General features: G+C 37.5%; 1 protein-coding gene across 1 annotated transcript in view; it reads left to right on the top strand.

Moving 5' to 3' along the window:
- Positions 1–26055, top strand: part of WWOX (WW domain containing oxidoreductase) — a 490626-nt gene that overhangs the window by 106765 nt on the left and 357806 nt on the right. The window contains exons 7-8 of the mRNA XM_048317080.1: positions 2489–2674; positions 6307–6571. Coding sequence (XP_048173037.1) covers positions 2489–2674; positions 6307–6571 — 451 coding nt within the window. The remainder of the gene's footprint in view (positions 1–2488; positions 2675–6306; positions 6572–26055) is intronic.

Here is a 26055-nt window from a genome sequence, read left to right as displayed (position 1 = left end):
ATATTGAAGGATACTACAGTTTGGATAGGTGGAATATGGTTTTGGTTCATATGTGAATCCTTTCTGTCTGTGATTTGTTACTTCATAGTGCACATTACAATTATGAAATAGAGTGACGATCTTTTCAAAAGTGTCATATTTGTTTTGGAGGGAATGGTGATGGTATTTTTGGTATTGCTGCTGCATTTGTGTGCTGCAGTTCCCATACAGGAGGCTCTTATACCAAAAACTGCATCTGTGTTGGAGAAACTTGTTCCTTTTTTTTCCCAGCAGATGTACAAATCTGTAAATTAATTCTTGCTAGAGCTTTTCTTAAAGTCTCATAAGAGGTGATGAATCATCCAAAGTTCCATGCCCTCTCAAGCTTCAAGCAGCTTTGTTTTCCTCTGGGCAGATGCATCTCAAAACAGGCAAAATGAACTCTGGTTTAAATAATTTTGATAAAAATGTACCTCAAAAGATCTGTTACCTTCTAAAGAATAGGATCCTGCACAACTCGGTGAATATCCTGCTTGTGCTGAGTGAGGCTGCAAAGATCAAAAAAAGGACTGCTTTTTTTTTGCCATTTGCTTTGAACAGAAAGAGAGAACTTTGCCTTTGTAAGGACAGTCCCTGTTTATCTTCAGTTTCTTTGGTGGATGCAATATGTATGCACAGATATTCTGTGTATGGGTGTCACTGACCAAAAGGCAAATCAGAAATCCAGCACTTCAGAAACTCAGTCTCTCAAAGTGCACAGATGTTTCACTCTGCTTCTGGAGCTTTTGGTAAAATTCTCCAAGTTGGCAAAGGAATAGATACCAGATTGTTAACTTCTTATTAAAGCACACTACACTGGTAACTTCCCAATGGGCTGGAAGTCAAAATCTATTTTAATAAGAAAATACAGCCTACTCTTTATGTCAATCCTTACTCATTTCTTTCAGTATTCAGCTAAGGTGTGTTTGATTCCCCTGAAATGTTCTTTTGAAAACTGAGCTATCAGAATCTGGTGCTTTCAAACATGCCTGAAGGAATATAATTACTTAGGTTTGTTTGACAATCTGGGGTTTCCTGTTTCACATTATTTTCCAGAATTCCTTTTGCAGATGCTCAGAGTTGCAGTATATATGTCCTTCAATCACGTGGGGAAATGTTCTGACTCTGTCTCCTGCCATACTTTGTGTATAGGGCTGTGAGGAACTACTTGAGAAGAGCAGAGGGCAAGCAGTTATTTTTCATAGTTGTGCTTCATTTATTATCTTCAGAGTTAGAGTTTATGTTCAGTGTTGATTTTGTCTCATGGGGTTGCGGTAAAGACATAATTGGCTGGAATGGGCTAAACAAATGTGACAGATCTTCATATTCTGGTGTTGGGACATCACAAGTATTAGTGCAGGAATTTTTGGCTGTCATTATTTTGTGTGACTTTTCCAAATTAAATACACCAGGGCGAGGGATGCCAGATGCAGGCTCTCAAACCTGAGGTTCTCAGCTCAGGTAGAGCTTGCTGAGGTCTGCTGCATCAGGCTCTGACTCAAGGACAAGAACACAGTGCTGGTGCCAAGGTTTCCTCAGAGATGATGCAATCTAGCAAATACAGATCCATCTGAGGTCGGAGGACCAGAGACTTTGCTGTGTTTCGTAAGGGTTTGGAAAGAGACAAGAAAGAACAGAAAGGGCGTTTGTCCTTGATCTTGCTGTGGAGGTTGGGAAGGCTGCAAGCTGTAGTATCCTGACATTACACGGGAGACCTCAAGGAATTTGAAGTTTTCTGGACCTGTTTTTTGAATGAGAGAGGTATGTGCCAGCCTAGGTTCTTTTCTAGCTTGGTTTGGTGTAATCTTACCCTTTCATTTGAAGTTCCTTTATCATGACATTTCTGTTTAAACTGGGTTAGTTGAGTTCAGTGAGGAAGGATTCTGTCTCAAGGATCTCATATGTATTGTGTGCAGATTTTCTACCAAAGATTACAGTTTATGGAGAATGTTTTTATTTTTCAACTCAGTCTTGCATTTTTTAACAGCATACTTCATCAGCTGCAGAAGTATAAAATGTGTACATGTGCCTTGTTTCATTGTGTCTTTATTTCTTAATCACTTGTCCCCTACCAGTTGTGCAGGTGTCATGAATAGATGTGTACTGCATACAAGAAAGTGGTAGGAGTTGCTCTTCCCCCAGGAAAAGTTTCTTTTCTAAATGCTCCAGATGGAGATGGTTTCCCAATTAGCAATTGGGAAAGCAGTGATAGTGCTGTGTGGCATTTTGCCTTTTTCCCTGTACCCTTCTTCCAAGGGTGTGTCACTGTGGGGCTCAGCTGGATCCTGAGTGGGGCCACTGAAACCAACTGGAATCAGCTGTTCCCAGCATGGGGCAGCTCCTTCCCACAGAAACCAGCCAGCCAAATCCCTCACACCTACACCCAAGGCACACCTGCATCCCATTCACACAGGGCTGTAATTGCATGTATTTAGCTGACATTTCTTTGGCCTGGTTTGATTTTTTTTAGGCCACTCCACATCCTGATCTGTAATGCTGCTGTGTTTGGTGCTCCCTGGTCCTTGACGGAGGATGGCCTGGAGTCCACCTTCCAGGTGAACCACCTGGGACATTTCTATCTTGTCCAGCTTCTGGAAGATGTTTTATGCCAGTCATCTCCTGCCAGGGTTGTGGTGGTATCTTCTGAGTCCCACAGGTTGGTGAATGTTACCTTTGATTTCACTGGAATCTTTAATCCTTAGAGCATGAAATAGTTCAGGCAGAGCCACAAGTTTCCGAAAATGAAGGTCCTTGCTCTTGAGCATTTGCCTTTGAATAATCTTTTTAAAAATAGAAGCATTACTAATGCCTGTGGATGTTTCTGGATTTGGCTCTGTTGCTGGATAAAGCATGTTCTAGTTTTATAACAGTATGTAGATAATTTTTTTGATCATTCTTTGTGTGAATGCAGATTTTCGCCATGTTTCAGACCACGCATTGATTTTGTGAGGAGATGGAATAATAATTGATTAAATCTGAATGGCATGACCTATATTGATTTGTCATTCAACAACTTCAACATCTTAGCAAGAAGAATGTGCAGTTATTTTAGCAGGAGAAACAATGCAATTAAAAACTGCTAGATGAAATCCAGTTGTTTTATAATGAGAAATTAGGGAATTCAATGCAGACATTAGTTGTATAATTGTAAAATGGGAAGTAGTGTAGTTAATACGTATTACAAATCTGCCCATGCCTCTTTTGGTGAATTTTTTAATTAAAATGTTAGCTGCTCATCTTTTCTACTGCCAGGAAAAGTACAGTTGGCAAAAAAGATGTTGATGAGGTTTGCCTTATTTCAGATGTGCTTGTGTTTTTTGTGTTAATAACTGAAAAGATGGCTTTGATTTAAATAAAGCTCCTTGTGCAAAATGAATGCCCCAGTTCTGAATTTTACTGGGCACAAACCACTTACTCCTTGCTGATTTAGTTCAGGGACTGCAGGATTTAAACCTGTAACATCCAGCTTTAAACACTACTGTTGATTTCTATTTCACTTTTGGTTTGTGTAGCAGCTCTAGCAAACCAAAAGGAAGAATGTGTGAGCGCCTTTTTTTTTTTTTTTTTCCCTGTCTTCATATTTCTGAAATGTTTTAGTGACCCAGAATGAAGCTTATTTTTTTTAATCGTGTTTCTGTAAAATGTAACCCCAGGGACCTGGCAGAGAGAGACCAGCCAAGGGTCGGGCTGAAACCTTTATCACTTCCAAACACAGGGGCTTATGGTATAAATGACACACTGCAGATAGATTTACTTTTACCATTTTAAATTTATGATGGCTGAAATGAAAGGAAGCAATAGAAAATGCCAGTAATAATCCTCCCCACTGTTAAAAGACATGAAATGTCTAGTAATTAGGTGGTAACAAAATCTGGACATCCTTATCTTTGCAAATCACACCAGGTTTGTGAAAGCAAGTAGCAGAGTCCTGTTAGGAGTGAGGGCAGCTACTGCAGGGCAGGCAAGATAGCTCTAGAAATAAATCTGCCAACTCCAATCACTTGCCAGATGTGGAGGGCACAATGGGATACGTATAAATGAGCTGTTATTTAATGGGAGATTATGTTGAATTGTCAGCTGCTTGTTCCCCCTTGTAAGTTTGTACCTCTGATAGTATTTTAAATGACATCTTTGTTTTTCACTGCATTAAGTGCTGTGTGTAGCCAGAGCTCACATCTTTGGACATCTTTATCTGTGTTTTTGAAACATTTTGGAAGTGCTGATTTCTAAGTCGGTGAGATCAGCCAAGGTTTAGAGAAGCCCATCAGGAAATAAGTAATAGTCTATGTTGGAATAGAATAATTAACACAACTAGTAGATTTCCCTTTTTCTAAGGAGTCCAAATAACGTCTTATGGCTTATCTTATCACTTAAACTGATCATTGTGAATAAGTGTGCATTCCCCACACCCCAGTCTGTTTAATGGCAAGAAGTTTATGTAAGGAGTTAGTTAAGTGTTATTAGGTAGTCATTCTTTCTGACCTACTTGAGAACTCTGAGCCTTAAACCATGTCGTAAAACAGAAGTGTTGGTATCTAATTACTTCCATAAACCTTGACTGGATCTTTTTGCTGAAGTCAAGACCCCCTGTTAGGGGAAAAATAAAGTCCCATGTTTGCAGAAAATGCTATCCTGGACTGCTCCAAGGCAAAATATTTATTTGCCTCTCTGGTTCTCCGTTCACTTCTAGTTACTTCTCTGGATTCAGCACAAATGAATTCTGTTTAAATTAAGCTTTTGGGTACTTTAAGCACATAATATTAAAATCAGAATAATAAGTAGGTTCACTTTCCTTCTGTCTTTATTTCTGTGTTGTTAACTTGATTGTACAACCCTTCTTCCCCCGTATTCAATGAGACTGACTCACATAAGCACACTTGCAGGGCTGGACTCAAAATATGCCACCGTGTTTCCTTTATACAGTAACACACAAAGAGTTTTATTTATAGATTATTTTTGGTGTCAGAAGTGATTACTTGTGGAATGAATATAGGAAATTCCTCCCAGAATAGTCCTGTTAATTTCAGAAATGTATTTTATCTAACTGAAAATTATGAAAGAGAAATTTTGTTGTTGAAATTGAAGGGCTGATTCTGCATGACACAGAACATCCTGGATTCCTCTTGAGTTCAAATACTGTATTGCTCTTCTCTGAGCATATTATAATTCTGCTCACAGAATGAATGCAGAAATTCCAGCTGATCTCTTCATTTCTGGCCATGAGATGCAAAATTAGTAAAGATATTTTAAAACATTTTTCTAGTGTGTACTATAATTATGTTTATCCCTGTTCTCCCCAGCTGATTCTGAACACTGAGTATTAAAAAGAGCTTGCTAAATCCTTTTTATTTTTAGTAGCTCCTCTGAATGAAACATAGATCTGTAACTAAATGTAGTATTATTTTCTAATATTAAGATCGACCAGTAAATTAATAAATGAAACTGTAAGAACTGGGAGGGGAAATGCTTTATGGAAATTTTCTTTTCTTCATCTAAGTGTCTTTAGAACATTCACTACTTTGTTTCTTTCCTTTTTTTTAATAACAAACAGCTGGTGTTTAATGACTCTGTCAGACCCAATTAAAAAATGTCAACTAGTTACTTTGATTTGTGTTCAGCCATGCCATGGGTATACTTAAAAACATTATACTCTGCCAGAACTCATTTTGGCTTTGTTTACATTTATCTTTTAAACATATAAGACTATTGATGGCAAGTTACCAAGGTTATAACCCTCTTATATTCATCAATTTTTAATCTAAAAAAAAGCTTAAGAGGCAGTGAGACTCATCCATAGTTCCTTGAACACTTAAATGCAAGTGTGCTAGGTGTGAGCACTGGATGAAATGATCAGGGGATGGGAAGAAGGGGAAATGAAAAGATGCTGGGTTTCTCTGCTTCCAATGGAGAGTTATTTTATCCTACATTATTTCCTCCAAGTTCATCCTGCTTTTAGGATCTATAGCAAAATCTGTTGGTGTGGTTTTTTTTTTAATTAAAAAAGTAATTTGTAAGTTACATGCAAGGTCTTTAAACCATCAAAGTGTTTTTTGACTTGTTTTTGTTTATTGTTTGCTTCTTCTAATTATCCAATAATTTTACTACCATATTATATGGGACCGTTCCTTGAGTCTCAGGCAATTTCCAGTTGATGCTTACAACTGCTAAATAAGCTGTTGTTTTATGTTGGTTCTGGCCAGGATCTACTCTGTTGTCTACATTTTATGTTGCTCTTAATGGGAGTGAAATTAACTCTGGGGTATCTGAGGCATATTTACTGCTTTTCAGATTTACAGAAATTAAAGACTCCTCTGGAAAGCTTGATTTCAGCCTGCTGTCTCCATCTAAGAAGGAATATTGGGCTATGTTGGCCTACAACCGCTCCAAGCTTTGCAATATCCTGTTCTCCAACGAGCTGAACCGACGCCTTTCTCCCCACGGGGTGACATCCAACTCAGTCCATCCTGGAAATATGATTTATTCCTCCATTCATCGTAACTGGTGGGTGTACACTCTGCTGTTTACCTTGGCTCGACCTTTCACCAAATCCATGGTAAGTGAATGCCTTAAGCTGTTTTGCGTGTCTTCATTTTTTCAAATCGGGGCAGAAAAGTTGTAAAAATCCAGATGTATGTATCTTCTTTGACCTCTTGCCTTTTATAAGCATGACCCTGATTTTAATGGCAAACATCATACCAAGACAGCGCTCTAGAAGAGGATTCTTCAACCACTTAAGATTTACTTTGTCAATCTTCAGTTAAGGAACCATCTAAGATGGAGTGCATGACCTCGTTTGAATATATGATTTTCACTTTGATTAAGGATGTTGTGTGTCTTAGGTGTGGGATAGATTAGAGTTATTTCTGTGCTCAGGATACGTAAAACATCAAAAAAAATTGCTTTGGCTTTTAAGTGGAATATGTTGACTGCATTTTTTATGTAAACAGATGCCCTAGTTAGAAAAGATACTACAGACATTATTAATGGCTGAGGGAAAGTGCTTTCAGTGGTAAAAGCACCTTCATTCATATTTAAAAAAAAGCAACAACCCAATAATTTTCTTGATTCTTACAAAGTGCTGAAGACAATGGGTGTTTTCCATTTGTCTCCATTGGATTTTGGACTGAAACCACAACATAATGAAAGGCTATGCAGTTCTTCCATAGCCAACGTTGTGAGTGTTTATTATGTAAGAATTTGCAGCACCTCCAGCACTTGGAGGGGTTACTCTTATCCTTTGAACCTCTGAGTCCAAAGTATTTTTTAGGCAGAGAATGACATTTACTTCATTGAGAACTGGCTTGTTTTAACCTTATAGAGTGTTTCTGATTCCTTTTTGACTGACAAAGAAGGGTGTTCCCAAAAAGAGGAGCAGGGAGAAAGACTCTCCCTTGAATGTTTGTGTCTATGAGTCAGGGAAATGAAAAGATCCATACCCTTGCAGAATCTTAATTTATACTGGGATAATGTGTGTGGAAAACACAGGGTGTTTAAAACTCTGATTACATGTCCATAAAAGAAAAATACTGCATCTTCAGTAAGACCCGTGGAGCAAAAAACACTCCAGTGTTTGACCATATGTCAGTCAGGAGAGCCCTTGCACCTCCAATCTCCGCCTGCATTTTGTACATGTGCAAAACCTATTCATGTCCACAAGATTGATATGTGAGTGTTCTGGCACTTTGGGACAAGTAATAACATCTTTCAACAGCATTTTTTTTTTGACCAGGACCTGTAAAACCATGCCTCTGCTGTGTTAGGGATTGTTTGTAAAACAAGTTCTTGAAGTTCTCCTGAGAATGTGTAAGTGAATGTTATCAAAATCCCATGAAAAGGATCCAGTCTGTGGAAGTTTATGAATTGTTAGTTTTATTTACTCTGACACATTTTTTGCAAAGGGAACCTTTTGTGTTTGTTGCTCAGGGAATCTTATCCTCTAAGGAACAAAATAAAACACTGATGTTAATTTTGAATTCTTTAAAAGAATTGATAGATTTTTATATAGGGTCTGTTAATGGGTTGTACATATAAGAGAATACAGTACAGTACAAATACAAAGTAAAGATATCAGCACTGAATAACAGTGCACTCTGGTCCAACCCAAGTCACTTCTGTTAAGTCCTTCACGTTTGCATTTCACTGAGGTTATTTGAATGTCATGATGGAGGGTATGGGCTGAGGTTAAGCATCAATTTTACAACTCACATTCTGATGTGAATTGTTATATTCCCCTGAACTCTACCAATGCCTCAATAGCCAGTAAAACTAGAAAAGTGCCCCTTGCTGGGTATGCAAAAAAGCTGAGCTGAAATTCTCAACATCATCAGTGTAAGCGTTTCTATTTTAAGGCTTGTAGGGAGCAAATGATTTGCTGCTGCTGATTCTTTTTTAGGGATTGTGCTGTTATCAACCTGGAATAGACTTTGTTGGGGATCTTTTTCTGGGCTTCCTTTCCATGTTTCTGTGGCAGCTCACCCTGGAGTTTAGATGAGTGTTCTGGTCAGAATGCTGGGAGTGATCTCAAAGCTTTACAGCTGCAGTCCCAAGGTAGTGAGCTCCTCGCTCCGGAGTGTTCCAAGGATGTCTGCATTGCACAATGCAGCATGATGCAGCAGCATTTAAAGTACTTCCAACTGAGCTGGGCCCGTAACTGGAATTGAGAGATTGATGACAAGGTTGTGTGGAGAGAGGGGAGGTTTGGCAGCCCAAACAAAGAGCCACATGGATATGTCTGGACCTGTTTTGATCTCTCAGGCTGTAGCTTTAGCTGCTGCAGCATTTTGGTACATGGAGAGGTCAATCCTTCCTGGAGCCAGTTTGAAGCTGTTTGCTATGTCCTGAACTATCAGGCTCCTGTATGCTCCATATAGATGCATATATACATATATATTTACACACACACACAGAGGAACTTCAGCTGCACATACCTGATTCTAAGGCCTTTTTGTATTATTGTGGTATCCAGGAAGTAGTTTGAAGTAGAGCAATGGAAACAGAAGACTATTCCTTTCTTTCCCACCCGCCTCTTTTCAAAATCTAAAATCCACAAGTCTTTCTACACAGAAATGGAGAAGTATTTTGTAGAAAGAAATAGTTGCAAATAAATTACCATTTAATTATTGAAGTAACTGTAGCTCTACTAATGTCAAAGGGCCTCTTTTGTACTTACCACTAAATACTTAGTAAGTTGGAGATGCTTAGATTATAATTAAATGTCAATTGAAACAAGTGGCCACTGTAAATAACAAATTGGAAGAGAAGCTCTGAAAGTAACTGTGTAGGCCAGGCATATATTTAGCTGGTTTGATCTAAGGCTCTAGGGTTTTGGTTTTTTTTCTTTCTACCTCTTTTTCATGCTCTTTTACTCTTTTCTCTCTTTCCCTCTCTCTTTAAAAACTGACTCAAGAAAAGTTTGACTACACTGGTGTTTTTGTTTTAAATTAATCTTAGTCATTCAGAACCTATCTGATTTGTCATTATTTACATACAAGATTAAAATGAAATTTTTGTTGTAAGTTCCAAGCTTACACTGAGTGTGGTATCTAGTGTCACCCCCAGGTGATTTTGAGTGTACAATGGCGTATAAAATTATAAGCAGTGTGCCATTATCACACACTTGTGATAGTCTTACATAGACCCAAATATTTTTGTTGGCAGGTAAGAGAGCAGAAAGAATATCATGTGTTAGAGTAGCAAGAGCTTAACAGATGTTTCAGTGAGCTGAATTTCCAAATCCTTTTACATTAAGAAATGGCTGGGGTTTGGGGAAGTTCTGAGACTATTGGGTTACATTTCCTGTTGCAGTGCAAAGCCAGCCATTGTGTTGGAGTTTTAGCAGATGTGTAATGGCTGGGAGTAAAACGCTGGCTCTGTTGCTGAGCTATAAATTACGTTTATAAAAGCTCAACTTGTCACCTTTAAAAGTCAGTTAGGTGTAGTAAGACTATCCTGCCCTTAATTTTTCACTGTGGAGAGAGACTGATGCTTGAAGTGCTCTTTGATTTCTCCCTCCTCCCCGAAATATAGTAACTTCCCAGAACTGGATTTTGTATTTAAAATATTGCTGTTGAGAATTATAAGGAATATTTCTAAGGACTCCAAAGTCTTCTGCATGTCTAAGTTTTATATAAAACCATGAATTCTTGCCACTGTGATACTTTCCTGGGGTCTTTGAGGTATTAGCCCTGTATTTCAGTGTTCATAGAAGCAGGAGGAAACCCCACTGCCTACAATGGCTTTACTGGATTTGTTTTTGCCATAGGTTGGAAGTGTCTAAATCTAAATTTCATGTGATGATTTCCATGCACACCTAACATCAACTCAGAAATCTTATTCTGGCAAGAAATCAATCTGCATCTACAGGAGTGACTTCAACCTAATGATCACATCTGTTTGCTTTTGATAGAAGCCCAAAAGAGGCCCTGCAGCCTCATCACCCCTTTACTTTCTCCCCTGTCCTTTGCTGAAGAATCTGGAATTACCCTTAGAGCTGGGGATAGAATTCCTTCTCCAAGCAAACATTTTTTGCTGTCCAAAGATCTGTGTGGGCTGTGTTGAGTTAATGTTGGCTTCCAGTTCTGAATTCACAGTTCAGGCCAAATTTTGCCCTCAGCTGTGCCTGTTCAGCTCCAAGAGCAGCCTTGGGCAGGGTGGGTATGAGCATGTTCCAGCATAGAATTTGGCCTCTATTTCTGTCCTTAAGACGTTCCTGAAAATGCACTGGGGTTTCTTAAAAACAACAGGCAGCTCTGTTTGACAAGAGCATCACAGTTTAAGTTTGATTAAAAAGACTTTTTTTTTTTTCTTTCCTCAAATTGAGTTCTGGGCAGGAAGTGAAAGAGGATGGGAGAGTAAAAGGGAAATAGCCACCTACTGGATATCAGCAGTTGTAGACAGTGTGTAAATCACATGGGCAGTTCTCCTGGTTTATGGATTAATGCCTGAAGTGTAAATGTTAAAGTGATGCTAAACCACAGCACTCCTTTTGAGCATGCAGGTTTGTGGACTGTTCCTCTAGTACCATGAAGGGACAAATTTTATTGAACCCTGATAGCATGTGCTTCCTTGCATAAAACTCCTATTTAAAATTGACTGAATTGGGTAAAAGGAAAGAAGGCTTATGTGGAAGAACATTTTGATTTGTTGTAATAGTATGGTAAAGAGATGCTTCCAAAGTAGTTGTTGATCATTTTATATGCCCTATCTAGCAATAAAATGTAATATAAGCTAGTTTATTATCAAACTTACATTTAACTGATACATATTTTAACTTGCTGCTAAAGTAAATGTAGCATGAAATATAAGGGCAAATTAAATTTGTCCCCTGTAACCTACACCACAGGAATGGAAAGTCTCTATGGAAACATATCCTTGTGCCAAAGTGAACAGGTCAGGGTCTCAGTATGGAGAATGGTGCTCAAGGGGAGTGGTGGCCATAGAGTTTTGTGTGTCCAAAACCACCCCCATAGCTGTTTGTGGAGCAGCTCCCTTATTGACCTGTAGTTTTCTGGAGGAAATAAGGAATTTCTTCCTCTCCCTGCCAGATCTGTGCAGAATTCCAGAATGTTTTGTCAAGTGTGTGGGCTGCAAGGCAGGGGACTATTTGGTCCATAATGTCTTATATTACATGTAATTAAATTAAAATTTTAAATTAAAAAAGAACATTTCCCTATATTTTCAGACTGAAAAAGCCCTTTGTTATTGTTATTATTTCCCGTCTTTTCTCACCATCACTTATGGAGCTAAAGTGCACCTGGAGTGCTGTGGAGCCTCTGAGGTGCTGTGCAGAATTGATCTGCTCAGAATGTATTTGAGAAACCATAAGGAAGGAAATTTCTGTTGTGTTACGAGTGTTGAGGTGCTTGGGTGAAAGGAATGATGTTGCACTCTGATAGAAACAGCTGAATGGGATGGGTTTTTCTTTTTTTTTTTTTTTTTTTTTTTTTTGGTCCCTTTACCTTTGTTTTTTTGTCATCACTATACTCAGCATTAGAAATTTACCTCATCCTTATGGTAGTCCTCTGGACACCTTTTTCACACTGAAACATCATGAGTTGTTCTTTGCTCAAAAATCATTCAACTACTGCAATAACTGACAATGAGGAAGGCTTTTATTCTCCATGGGTAAAGATGACTAAAATTTAGAACTGTGAGTTTGAAGAGACAATTTTTAAAGTATTTAGGCAGTGAAATTCTGTGGTTCTGGGAATTTTTTTATTTTTGCATTTATTTTACATGTTGCTGTACAGATATTCTTTGTTGATGTCAGTTATTCCAAAAAGATGTGGAAGTGTGCGGAAAACAAGGGTTCTCCTTGTGGGAGTCTGTGTTTTCACAGTGCATGGTTTTATTCCCTTCTGTCAGGGAAGAAAATAGCTAATAACAGCATCAGAAAATATTCTGGACTTATATGTACAACCTCTTGGCCTCCCTTCCTTCTGACTGATTAGAAATAAGGTCTTCTGTCTCAAAAGTGACTGTGTGCTACTTTCCTGCATAGCAACTGTGTTAAAACTCTGCTTCTGTACAGGTTTGTGACAGTTCTGGTTTTGTGGCCACACACAAAAATTTTTCTTGCATAGTTCACATAAATCTAATATTTTTTGACAAGCGTTGCTAAGAAAACAGCAGAAGAATTTATCATCGAGCTTTGTTAAAAAGAATAGATTGGGAAAGAGAATGTAAGGGAAAATACACTGTGAGGAACTTTTCTGGGTGTATTACATACTTGAGTTGTAGAAACCAAAAAGTATAAACATTCATGTTCCTACACTTTTTCTGGCTTTAGCTATCAACAGTAACTTTTGCTAGAATAATCTAGTTTGAAATTAAGTCTTGATTTTTTTTTTTTTAAAGCTGAAACAGTGTGCCTATATTTCATGCATTTGTTTTGTGCTAATGCAAACATGTCTTTTAGCTTGGGGAAGTGGCAGCAATAGTCTGAACAATTTTTTTTGATATTTGCTGGCCTAGGTCTTGACATATCTATGAACTGAGGTAGTAATTCTACCTTTGCTGCTGGTCTTTTTCCACTCTTAATCTGCCTACAGGTTATGCTGGATATTGTTATATGAGTAATATATATGAATATATGGTAAACAAAAGAACTTCCATTAAATAATCCTGTACTTTCTGCCTTATCTTTGTGACCTAGTGAGCAGTGAAAATTGGTGCTTGATATCACTGTGCGTTGTTGAAGACCAAATGGGAATGTGCCCAAAGTGCCCCATTGACTTTTGCTTTGCTGAGCTCCAGAGCCCTCCATGTGCCCCTCCAGAGCCCAGGGGGTGCCCCTTGCCACCCCAGATCCCTCCAGCTGCTGCAGATGAGGTGACTCAACCCTACCTGTGACTTCAGAGCTTCTCATTTGTGAGCATGAGCAAGGTCACTTACAGATTCTGTTGTACATAAAAGTATGATCTGGACCTTCTTAGTTACCAGCTAGCACATAAATCACAAGATTATTTTATTTAGTAACTAGGGAGTAATAGAGATAAAATTTTTATGAATGAGGTAACTGTGATCAAAGCAAAGTCAATGCGCTGTGGCTCTTGTATAATGACCCAATGAACTGTTGCAGTCTAGGAAGAAACTCGCCAATATTCAGTGATAAAGTTTGAGTTTTTAACTAGCAATGAATTTTTGATCACTTTTTATAGAAAAAATAGTCCCTAAAAAGTCTTTTTGATTAATGATTTCTAAGTTTTGGACAGACATAGCTACTGTGCTGTACAACAAAGGGCTGGAGCAGTTCTTTTTCAGACAGCCTGAGAGAAGAGGAGGCTCCAGAGGGGCCTTAGTACTTGCAGTAGCTAAAGGAGCTCCAAGAGAGCTGGAGAAGGCCTTTTTCACAAGGGCATGGAGTGACAGGACAAGGGGGAATGGCTTCAAACTGAAAAAAGGGCACATTTGTTCCACTGTGAGGGCGGTGGGGCCCTGGCACAGGCTGTCCAGAGAAGCTGTGGCTGCCCCTGGATCCCTGGAATTGTCCAAGGCAGGTTGGATGGGGCTTGGAGCAACCTGGGATAGTGGCAGGTGTCCCTGCCCATGGCAGGGGGTTGGAATGAGGTGACTTTTAAAGTCCTTTCTAACCAAAACTCTCCTATGATACACAAATTGCATAAGGTACTTCCTTGCCTGTTACATGCACATCCATACCTGCTGATACTAAGTCTTCAAGTTGGCTCTTGACGAAAGAAAGCTGATAATCCAAACAGCTGAAGTTCAGCAGAAGCAATATTTTTGGACAAAGGTTAGTTTTTGTTTCTTTGACCCTTAGAAGTTAAAATCCCGAGCCCCAAATTAAAACGGTAAATGGTAAAAATAATGAAATTACATAATTGAATGCTGTTAGTCCGTGTCATTTTGTGATCATAACTCACAGAGCAATATAAATTTTGTGGATTCTAGAACATTATCTTTCTTCACATTTTTTTTCCAAGCTTCTATTTATGAATGGACAGATGTTCAGGAAACCCCAAGCTTTTGTTGGCCCTGTGTAGAATAGATGAAATATGATTTTTTTTTTTTTTGTAAAAAAAGAATGCAGTGTAGATCCTATGTTATGGAGCTACTATTTAAGTACTATTTCTTAATTGGGGGATGCAGTGCTTAGCTACATTATTTCCCTAGAACCCCTTGGATATCTGAGATGCTTTATTGTACCATGGTCTTTTCATTTCTTGCTCTGTCATCTTTGAAGAGGTGCCATACCACTTTAAACAGTTCACCAATCAGTTTCAGATGATGGATTCTCTTTAATCATTTACATCCAGAGAAAGTCAAATACTCCTTAGGAAGCCAAAGTATTCTAACAGTATAGTGTTTGTGCAGCTGGATATCTTATTTATTTGAAGTTCTCGGGGAAATCTCTTCTGACTTTACAAAAAAGATGGAAGAGTAAACAGTACAGTGTCCAAGTAATGTGAGCTAGAAAGTCCCTTCTTCTGGAGAAAATTCATTTAAAAAGTATATTTGCAAGGTCCAAAAATAATAAAGTATATCAAATGCAGAGTAATACATAATGTTTTTTTCAGTATTCTTAATGTGTGTATATATATGTAGGTGTGTGTGTATGTACCTACATTTCTATCCATCTATAGAGATGAAAAATATACTTGAGTTTCTAATATAGTTCATATTCCTGGATAGGTGAACAAAATAAGGGTCTGTTTTCCTGGAAAAAAAAAATCCATCTGTTTATTTTTTACTGTGTGACACGTCATTTATCATCATGTTGGCATTCCCTGGATGTAACTGCATAACTGAATTAACAGTCCTAAAAACTTCCTTCCAGGAAAGCTATTGAAAATATACGTGTGTGTATAGATATATGAATATTTCTATGCTTTGGGGAGGTATCCCACTGTGATGCTCATAGTGTTTCTAGTTCATGTCAGTTCTCTATTCCAAAGTTTGTTGTATATATAGGTATCTTTTTTTTTTTTTCCTCCTGAGGAAAATGTGGGGGAACCTGCTGGTTTGGGTTTGTTGGTTTTGGGGATGTGTGGTGGTGTTTTTTTGTTTGTTTGTTTTTTTTGTTTTGTTTTGTGTGTGTGTGTTACAGATATCAGTGTGGTACTTTTCCTTTTTTTTCCCCTAAAGGCAAGACTCAAACTTGCAGGATGTTCCTTGCCCAGCTTGGAGCATTGGTGAGATTCCCATGTAGAGGGAAATAGGTCTGTGGTTTGATGAGATTGTCCTAAAGAGTGTGTTCAGTTTTTCCACTGATATTCACTTTCATTTTGTAGTTCAGTAGCTTCCTTTGTGTATCCATTTCTGAAGAGTTATTAAAAGGACTGAGTTAGATACTGGTCAAATCCTGAACTACTACTGTAGTCCTAAATTTTTACTGTCTCTGTGCCTCCTTTCTAGGAAAGGGCACTTATGTTTCTAAAGAAACAGAAGAAAAGGGACTATATATTCCAGAAAAATGAATGAAACCAAAATTTTTTCCTTAATTTTATGTTGGTTTTATTGCCAATACTGGTAGGACACGATGTGCCCTTCTGTCTCTCCTCTTCTTCTTAACCTACTGTCTTAGACCTTAAGTCTATAGTTTCTCACTACAGTTTCATCAAAAAAGGAAAAAAGCAGAATGTATGATTTTAAGAGTTGTTTAAAACATATAAATGATTCAAGAGTCAAATTTAAGAATAGAAAAGAAGGATTTGACAAAAAAGGACTTGAATACATTTGGCAGTTGAAATATTAAAATGGTTCTGTGTTCTGATATGTGCTAGATGACCTGAGTTTGTATGATTTCCTTGTGATAAAGTACATTTGTACTTATTCTCTTCAGGGGGAAAGTAGACATAATAATGAATCAACCCATTGTGCTTAATTCAGTGTAAAAATGCACCACAAATGATACAAGACTTAGTAGTTTTGCAATAATCTGTATGAGGATTTGTAATCAGAGAATTTCTGAATTTACTTAGCTTTTAAAGTTTCTTTTGAGACTTACAATACTTGAGTCATTTGGGTTTTCCAACCTCTTTATTCTGCTGCCTCTAGGAAGTTGTTAGAGTAGTAGCATCAATCCTATTTTAGCAAGGAGGATGTCAGTAAATATAAACAACATAGTCAAATTCCATCCATTATTTTAGTGACAACATGTTTTTGCAGTTAAGTATCACTATGGATAGAGCACAGTCTTCAGTGTATGCCAAGAAAATCTATAGAAGGTAGTTGAGGAATTTTATTAATTGCAAAAGCATCACCTTGAAATAAGATAGAGATAGCAATGTTGGATGATGCATCTTAAATAAAAATAAAGTATTTTTTGATATATAGAGAGAATTGTTTGTCTTGAAAAACAAGATCTACTTGTCCCAAACATGCAAGATTGATTTGCCAGTGCTGTAGATTTCCATCTCTCCCAGCAGTACTGTTTTATGGGCTGATATTTCCAAAAATGTAGTTGAGGAGACATAAGAGTTGAAACTTAGTGTGAGCTTATTTAAAATGATTGGTCACACCATTGCTCATTTCTTTACTTCCTCACAGATGGGTGGGCACCTACAAATAACTGGTGAAACTCCTAACTGGTTATGGAAGCATTTGCTCAAGTGTTGAGCATGAGACTTTGTGTGAAAGGAATAGGTTTGAAAATCCTGACCTGGCACATTAGAACTGATTTTTGTTTGAATGCTGTACCTGCTATTATGCAAACAATATTGAAGAACAATTTAACAAGCTAGAGCATAAGAATACTTGGATATACTAGGATTAAATTTTTCTCTTAAATTCAACATGAATTAAATTTAAATTAAATTAAACTCTTGAATGCAGGTATTTTTCTTAGGATTACCTTGTCTCTCACTGTAACCTATTAATTAATACAAGTTAGGGTTTTTTCATTTTGTGAGAAAATTGGAAACACAATTTCTTTCCACTGAACACCATTGCTATTAAATTGTTGTCCTGAATTGTCAAGCTTGCATTATGATGAATACTACTAGTACAAGAAAACTAATTTAGCACTTCAAGTAAAACAACTGTCTTGGCAATTTTTAATGATAATGACTTTGTAACAGCCATTTAGAATCTGATTGTCTACTCACGTTGAGGAGCTCATCCCATCCCAAATAGTGTGGCTATCTAACAGCATTAATTATGGAGCAGTGGCAGGATCTGCAAAATGATACTATTGACAGTCAGGCTTCCCATGGCAGAGCAGTGTGTGCCTCTGCAGGAAAGGAATTTCCCCATTGCAGCTTTCCAGGGCAAATGTCCCAAATATCAGCAAGGGTTGTGCATCTGAAAAGTCCTTTCCTGTTTCCTCTTGTGGATCACTGGTGACCATTCTGCTTGTACTCTCGTGGCATAAATGTAAAAACTTCACATTATTTTCTTCATATGTAATGACACTAAAATAAGGGTTTTCTGGGAAATAAATTTATTTTTGTTTGTCAAGCTATCATGAGTAACCAGAAGTGATTTAACTAGTTCTGCCAAGGAGCAAGGTGTTACCTGAGCTGAATGAACTACATTGGTTACCTTTTAAGAGCTACTATGTACAAATTGAGTCTCTCTTGGCTTTTGCACCAAAAGTGGTGACTTTGTGAGAAAAAATGATGTGTTGACTTTTTCCATTCCTTTGATGAGAAATGCATGTGAATTTCCAACTTTTAAAGGAATTATGTCAGGAAGTATCAACAAAGCTGTCAGTTCCACTTGTGATATATATTTATTGTCTCCTTTTTGGCTTCATGTTTCTAAAGGAAATGTTTTCATATAGAATGTCTTTTTATCAAAACAACAGCTGAGCTTACTTTTGGTGACGAGGTGAAATTTATCATTATTGCATTACATGTGTGCTTATTTAATAGACAGTAATGTGGCATGTTAAATGGTCTTCGGCTAAAGGCAATTAGGCTCTTCAGAACACAATCCAGACTATTGCTTGTCTTGGAAAATCAAATACTCTGCATGTCTACCCAAGGCCAGCAAAGCTGAACACAGCTCAAATGCTTTTTCTGCTGTTAGCAAGGGACAGAAGACTCATCTGAAAACTTTGTTGCTGTCCACGGCAAAGATTCCTGTAAATGCAATCTAACACCTAATCTATTCCCCTAAAATAAAGTTTATTGTTGGTAGTGAAATGAGATTGGGCCAAATTACATGGTCATTCCTGTTCACTATCATCATAAGAATAAAACTTTGCTTTCCTACTTCCCTTCTCTGTTCCCTTCTGCTGGCAGATACATCCATTAATTAATGATATTGTAGCTCTCGGAAGCTGGAAAGAAAGGGTTGTCCAGACCTGAAATGGAGACTTAGACCTGGAAAGAAGTCAGTCTATTTGCTTCAAACATCTTCTTTACTGAAATATTTGTAGTCTGTTGTGCCTTTCTGCTTTGGGAGATTGTTGTGAGTCCTTCCCAAGCTTATATTCCAAACTTATTTGAATGCCTTCCTTACTGCATAAGTGTCAGCACTGAATGTCAACAGTAAACAAATGAAAGCTTGTTCCATCTTCTTCATTTGTTTGGTTTGTCATTTCCACTAAGTGTATTTGTTAGGATAAATGCTGTTGTGTTATAGCCATGGTTTTTCAAACTTCTCCAACTTCCTCTGTATAGGTGAGGTAAACTAATTATCAGTTTTCTTTGGCATGATTTACTTTTGAGACTTTCTGGTAGCCTGGGCATTTTTTGTGTTGTAAAATGAGACTTGGCTGATAACTGTTGTATCAGACAACAGACGTGATTTTGTCTTCCCATGGAGACAGTCTGTAAAGGTACCACAAAACATTGGTTATGTGTGTTTTCCAGGACTGAAAGTGGAGGTCTCTTGAACTGATTTGAAATATTTGCTGATTCTCACACTTTAGCCCACGTTGTTGTTACCTTATGTCTGGTTTCTGTCCAGGACTGTGTCTTTGCTGTATTTGTTAACTGATGCCAACTGAAAATGGCAAAGTCAGGGCTGGCAATAGTGTGCTCACTTCCCACTCTACCAGTAATGCCTGGCTAAAAGCTATTTTATCTATCACATGATATTCATTCAAGTACAAATCAAAAAATTGCCTGGACCGTTTTATGTTGTCTAAGAATATTAGATGAGCTATTTTAAAACTAAATTTAAAGGCATTTAAATTAAAACCTTTATGAAAAGCTGTGGATTAATTTTCTCTGCCATGACATGCCCAAAGACAACGTGTGCTGTAGATAACATTCCTAGTGAAATCTCTGTGAAGGGCCTGTTACACTGACCTGATGTAATTTCCTGCATAGTACTGCCTTAACCACGTGTAAACGTGGTTTTCAAAAGGTAAAAATAAAATTTATGAAGAGTTAAGAGAAGTTTCACAGTGACCATTTTAATGTTTGTAACTGTAAGTTTTGCCTGAGATAGTAACAAAAATATTGAGGAGTAAATCATGCAGTTTTCTATAAAAAAAAGCGAAATTTTAAGATGCTCCCTTGTTACTCTTTTTCTGATGGCAGTTAATGGCTAAAATCCAAATTCTCAGGCAACATGTTCATAAATGCCCACACAGAAGGAAAAATACTCTGCTTGTGTTCACTGTGCAAACAGATGAAATATTGCTGATAGAAAAACAATTTTGAGGGAATCAAATGTAATAGAATTAAGTGAAGAATTTGCTGTTTCTTTTGAGTTTTCAGATGATGACCATTTTTCCTAAACATTTATATTGTGCTTTTCTTTTTCAATAGAAAAAGTGTTTTGAATGGATTCAGATAAAAATGTTTCATTTTTTCCTTCTTTTCCTTCCCCCCTGCCTTCCCCTTATCATGTCAATAACTAGAGAAATAATTCTCAAATTACTCCAAAAATTCATTGGATTTCAGGGGGACTCTTCAGTCTCACAGGTGACTGTTTCTAAAATTTCCAAGTGTGGTCATGAATAGATTGATGGAAGCTGTTTTCCAGTTTTCATTGCAGTGAATCTTAATGGGTGCCAATTAAAATATATTTACATATGTAGTTACATTTCCCACCATAACATGTGGAGCCTATAACATGATTTATACTGACAGATACTGATTGATGTTTAATTCCTCCTTTTATCCACACACTTTTGAATTATGAATTATATCAATCCTTAAATCTTTGTTTGTTTTAGAGTAGGTTCTCTCTTTTTTTTTTTTTTTTTTTTTTCCTCTTGGCACACCATATATGCACCAGCAAGTGCTCACAGTTTCAGCTGCATTTAAGGAAATATTGTTGTAAGGCTTTTATGTGCTGTACTTCAATCAGCTAGTGCCAGCAGTATCCCAATAGAAAGACCCTCAACAGACCATTTTCAGCATTTTGCTGCAATTAAACTCCTCTGGTTTTAGCCCTCAGGCAATTTAGTACCTTTTTACATATGCACATTATGAACTTTTGACCAGGGCCTGGTAGTCATATATTAGATAGCAGCTTTTGAAAGCAGACTTAACAAGTTCCTCAGAGTATTACAGCCAGAGTCAGTTGTGGAAAAGGTAATTTAACCAACTTGCAGTGAGGCCATTCAGAATCGTACTGATGATCCTAAATATGTCTTTTTTTTCCTTGTTTCCTCTGGAAGCTGGTAGCAAGAGCTCTCAAAGAATGTGATTGATCTTTTATTCAGTAGCTAACGAGGGCTGTGATTCTATTAGTGCTCTACAAGGCAAGGGAACAGTGATTTAATGAAGTGTCTGGTGAGCTGGTCATAGATTTATCCTGTTGTCTCTAATTTGCAGCGCCGTTGTGAGCGTAAAAGAAACTGCACTCACAGTGCCATTAGGCAGGTATTTCCTTAGCAAATTGTTGTAAGGTCAGGTGTAGTTATCCAGGAAAGGCAATGCCTCAGCCCTCACTGTCTGGAGATGACAGCAGCTGTGCCGAGCACTCGCTGGAGCGGAAACGGGAGGATCAGAGGTCCGTGTGCGAGCCCCCCTCCGCTGGTGCAGGAGCAGATGAAGTGCCAAGTAGGACTAATAGAGTCATAATTGGCGATTAGAACTGGAAAGGTGCAATAACATCTTAATACAAACTGGCTGGTGCTAGAGTCAGTGCAAGTTGCTGTGAAGTTCCATGGTAGCCCTGATCTGGTAACGCTCCCTTTTTTCATTCTCGAAAAAATGAGGCAGCGCGTCCTAATCGCTGCGGTACAACAAAAATATAAGAACATCAAAACTTGAGTTGCTTTAAAGTGACATTAATGTCTTCAGTACACTTACTTCAGCATGTAACCTGTCAGTCTTACTCAGGAACGATGTGCTAAAATTTGCCATGGAGCTATAGATAAAATAATATCATAAAAATGCTTTGGCTTTCACTTAATTAGTGCTAAAGAATGCATTTTATTTTTGTCAACTGAAGGCCACTGAATTTTTGTTTTGTTTTTCTCTGCTGACCTGAGATGCATTTCTGATGATGCCTGTGGTGTTGCACATCTTTTTTTGCAACACTGTTTTTCACAAACCTCTGAGTCCAAGTTATCTAAGGCAACCATTTTCAGAAAGAATTTGTGTTTGCATTAATTGCTTGGTAATTTGAAAAAGGAAATTATGGTATGGCTTTATACATTGTCAGGGAGATCGGTCAAATATTTCAGTCCAAAAGTAATATTGAAAAAATAACGAAGCAGATCTCATGTGTGGCTCTGTCCTAGGTAGAGACAGAACAGTAGATAAATGAATGGTTTTGAGATTTCTATGGCATTTCCTGGTGGCAGCTGGAGAATTCCCACGTAGAAAAGTGGTCAAAGCTGAGAATTAGAGGGTAGGCAGAGATGAGATTGTGGGAGTGTTAGTCCACTTTGTGTAGGTCACAAGCCTAACTGGGGTCTCAGGCTTGTGTTCCAGGCTCTGTGCAAATAGGAAAAGAAAAGCTTCGGGCCTCAAATCAAACCTGTTTTAAGGGAAACTGCAAAAATCTCCTGTGCAGCGGATGAAACGTGGATCTTGGCAAACAGCAGCAGCAAGGAGACAGTACCATGATATCTTGTCTCCTTATATAATTATAGCACATGTACCACCAAATAGTTGTCATGTGCTCAGATGGATGATTTTATTTTTGGAAAATAAAAGTATTTTCAATTGCATGAGCCCTTGAACCCCTGTGAACTTGGTACCCTGTGGGATGTCATCTGGGACCCCTGTTAAATATACAGACACAATTAGTCTAGAAAAAGAGATATTGGGCTTTTAAATGAACAGCAAGAGGATTTAAAACAGTAAGCCAAACTTTCTAATTTCCTAATATTGACACTTCCGTCCCTCACAATCTTATTATAGTATTATTCTCTGCTGATCTACCATTTCATCAAAAAGTCTACAATGGAACTAAAAATCTAAGCCTTTTAGCCCATAGATCATTGCACTTGGTAAATGGCTTATTGTAGATTAGATAATGTGGTTCATAGCACATCCAAATCAATAAAAGGCTAGTCTGAACGTAGTAAAGTGCTCTCAGTCTGATTCTTTTTATTAAGTATATCTGCCATGAGCAAAGTGAAAATTTTTAGTCTTTTTGCTTAACTTGATGTAAGAAAGACATTGCTTAAATTTCTGCACGGTTGTTTTCTTTCCTAGAGAAGATATATCCCATAGAATTCAGGTTTTTCTGAATCAAAATAAATATATTTTCTGAAAAATGATGCAATTCTTATATTGGCAAAATTCAGAGCCCAGTGGTTTGGTATTTCCAATCATCCCATGCTAGAAATGTGCCCCCAGATATCACATTTGTCAGACATTCAGTGGTCTCTGTGAAATAAATTATTTTATAGCTGTTCTTACAAAAATCATCAGCAGAAACTGTCAACTTCAGCAACAAATGGAGATGGAGAAATGTGAAAAGAAAAATATTTTGAAGGCAGAGTGGATGATTCGATACCAAACAAGGAGTGTTGTTTTAATCTAGGTCAGGAGAGGCCCAGGATTCACCAGGAACTGGTCTGAAGGGGATGATCTGGTGGTTCTTTGTGCTTTACCCTCTGAATATCCTGTGTTTTTGGAGGGGTAGAAATATCAGAAGGGTATTCTTATTTATCCAGGAGAAATTGAGGAGGCTGGTGTGTGTCATACCTGTGAACAGCTATGGAGAGACTTTCTTCTAGCTAGGGTTACATTAGAGACCTGGAAGAAATTGGTGGCACAGTGGGAATTAAGAGGCTCTCTGCCTCTACTTTCCACACACTTTCATTCATTGCAATTTTTTATTTTCCTGTTTACATCCATGGCCTGTCCTGCTGAGGAAATGCTGAGCTGCTGAACCAGGTCAAGAGCTTGTCCAGGTTTTGCAGCTTGGCTAAAAGGAGTTTTTAAAGCTATATTAAAAATCCAGTGAATAGCTTGGAATTTCTTGCAAACAAGTCAGATAAACTGTAATTGGCTGCAGAGAGATGCTCTTAACTTACCATTCTTTGACCATGTTATTGACCAGTATGTGTTTGCCCATGTTATTAATAATTTATCCTTTGAAAAAATCTATGTGCATTATAGCCTTTGATCTCAGAAATTTCAAAGCTGAATGTGCTATTTCCCTTTTCCTTTTGCATTTTTTCTTTCTTTAAAAAAAAAAATTAAAAGAGAAGAGAATGAAAAGTAATTTTTAAACTTTTTCTTGTTTATTTTGGTGGGAGAGCTTCCTGATGACACCCATCCCTGGTAATGAGAAGTGTACATTAATACAGTAAGATATATACGAATAAAAAAATCGAGGCAAGCTCACTGTACTTTTCAGATGAAAAATGTCTGAAAACAAGGCTTAATGCATCTAGTAGATTAAAACAGAAATTAAAGACTTTAGAGTAAGAAGAGATCAAAGGCTGTCTTTTCATTGTTCTTTTTATTGTTTATTGACTTCAAAAAGACTTTTTAGTTTAAGCTGACTTTAATGTCTCTTGAATGCTCTTTTGTAAAGTGACTTTGAAAACTCACAGATAATGTCTTCATTAAGTGTGAAAAAATCTTGGTAAAAATATAACTGTAACTTTGCTTTCATTATAATAGGAAGAGATAACGCTTTGCTTAATTAAGGTCTGTTTTCTCTCTGTTCAGAGTTTTACGACCATTTTTTTCATTGGAATTAGTGCTGATAAAAGCTTGAAGTAGACATTGCTAAACTGAAACTCTTAGTTTTCCAGAGAAGTACGGTAATAGGAGTTCTCCGTATTTGTTAATCAGTTAATCAGGATGTTGTCTTGTGTATACGAGCTATTTTAGGAAGCAAAACAAAAAGCAAAACCCAAAAGTATATTCAAATTGTATTGATTCTAAAATAAGCAATGCTTTTTGTGTTGTTGGGAATGTTAATTTAGAGACTTTCTGCTCTCATTCTGTTTCCAAATGTCTGTGCTTTTCTCACCAATCCCTGATGACTTGATATATTTGGATTATGTTAATACCTGTATTAATAATAACAGTAAAGATCATAAATCTGTGGATGCAAACTGATAGATTAGGAAAGCCATGCTGAATAATTTCTCTGGGGAGTAGTGTGTACTTTCCAGTGTTCTGAGGTTTAAAAAAATGCACTTGAGGAATAGGATTGCCTTGGCCTTCCCCCTCCCGACAGTTCATCTTTTTCTTGTGGTTCTGTGAGACTCAGTTCATGTTACTTTTAGATGGAAGGGGAATTGCCATGGTTTTGTGAAGTGCACTCCATCTTTTGAGATATTTGAGATGCATATTCATTTTTGGTTTGCTCCTCACTTGCCTGTAAATTTGGTACAATAGGTTTAGCAATTTCTGACATGGGTTTATAGTGCAGCTCTGATGTTTGTTACTCTGGGGTATTGGGCAGTCGTTGTGATGGTAATTTTATGATACTCACCCTTCCCATCCATGTATTTCTGCCAGGGCTCCATGTGCAATTATCAGGCAATCTGCTTGGCTCTTACTGAGGATCAAAAGATTCTGATTTACAGTCTGAAGAAGTTGTTTGCAAGACCTTTTTATGTACTTAAAAAACTCGGCAACTCCTTTCAATGTGATAGCTGAGTTTCCAGAGGTTTTTTTAATGAGAAATGTGTGTTGCATGATTTCTGTAACCACCTAACCTTACTTCAGCTTTAAAGGAGATTGTCGTCTTCAAAAGGAAAACCAGTGCTGCATTTGTTTCCCTTTGCTTCCATTCACGGCTAGGGACATGGCTAGACATCTAGCTAGTCTAGGCTAGATTTATTTCTACTGACTTTCAGCTATGATACACTGATTAGGAATCTTAGGTCCAGTGCAAAAATGAGGCACTGGAAAGGATGTCTTTGATGCTGTGTGACTCTAAAAGCCACATTTGTATTAATTTTGAGACTATTGCTAATGTTATTTAAGGATTGGCTTATAATTTTCTTTACTTGGTTTTAATGTGGGCAACCCCATTTTGGATTTGGTGGTTCAGTATACAACAGTTCATTTTGTAGACTGTTACTAGTTTGCATATTCATGCAAAACATTTTTTGCCGTGTAACTATTTTTATGGCACAAATGGTTAAGTATTTTTACAAGTGTAATCTTTGTGGGTGGTTTAGAGGCTCAATTACCCACTGAAATGGAGGAAATAAATCTCCTCGAGGGTTTGCATTTGGATCACATG

This window comes from Corvus hawaiiensis, chromosome 12 (assembly GCF_020740725.1).
Source record: "Corvus hawaiiensis isolate bCorHaw1 chromosome 12, bCorHaw1.pri.cur, whole genome shotgun sequence".
Lineage (NCBI taxonomy): Eukaryota > Metazoa > Chordata > Aves > Passeriformes > Corvidae > Corvus > Corvus hawaiiensis.
This window is presented reverse-complemented; position numbering and strand designations above follow the sequence as displayed.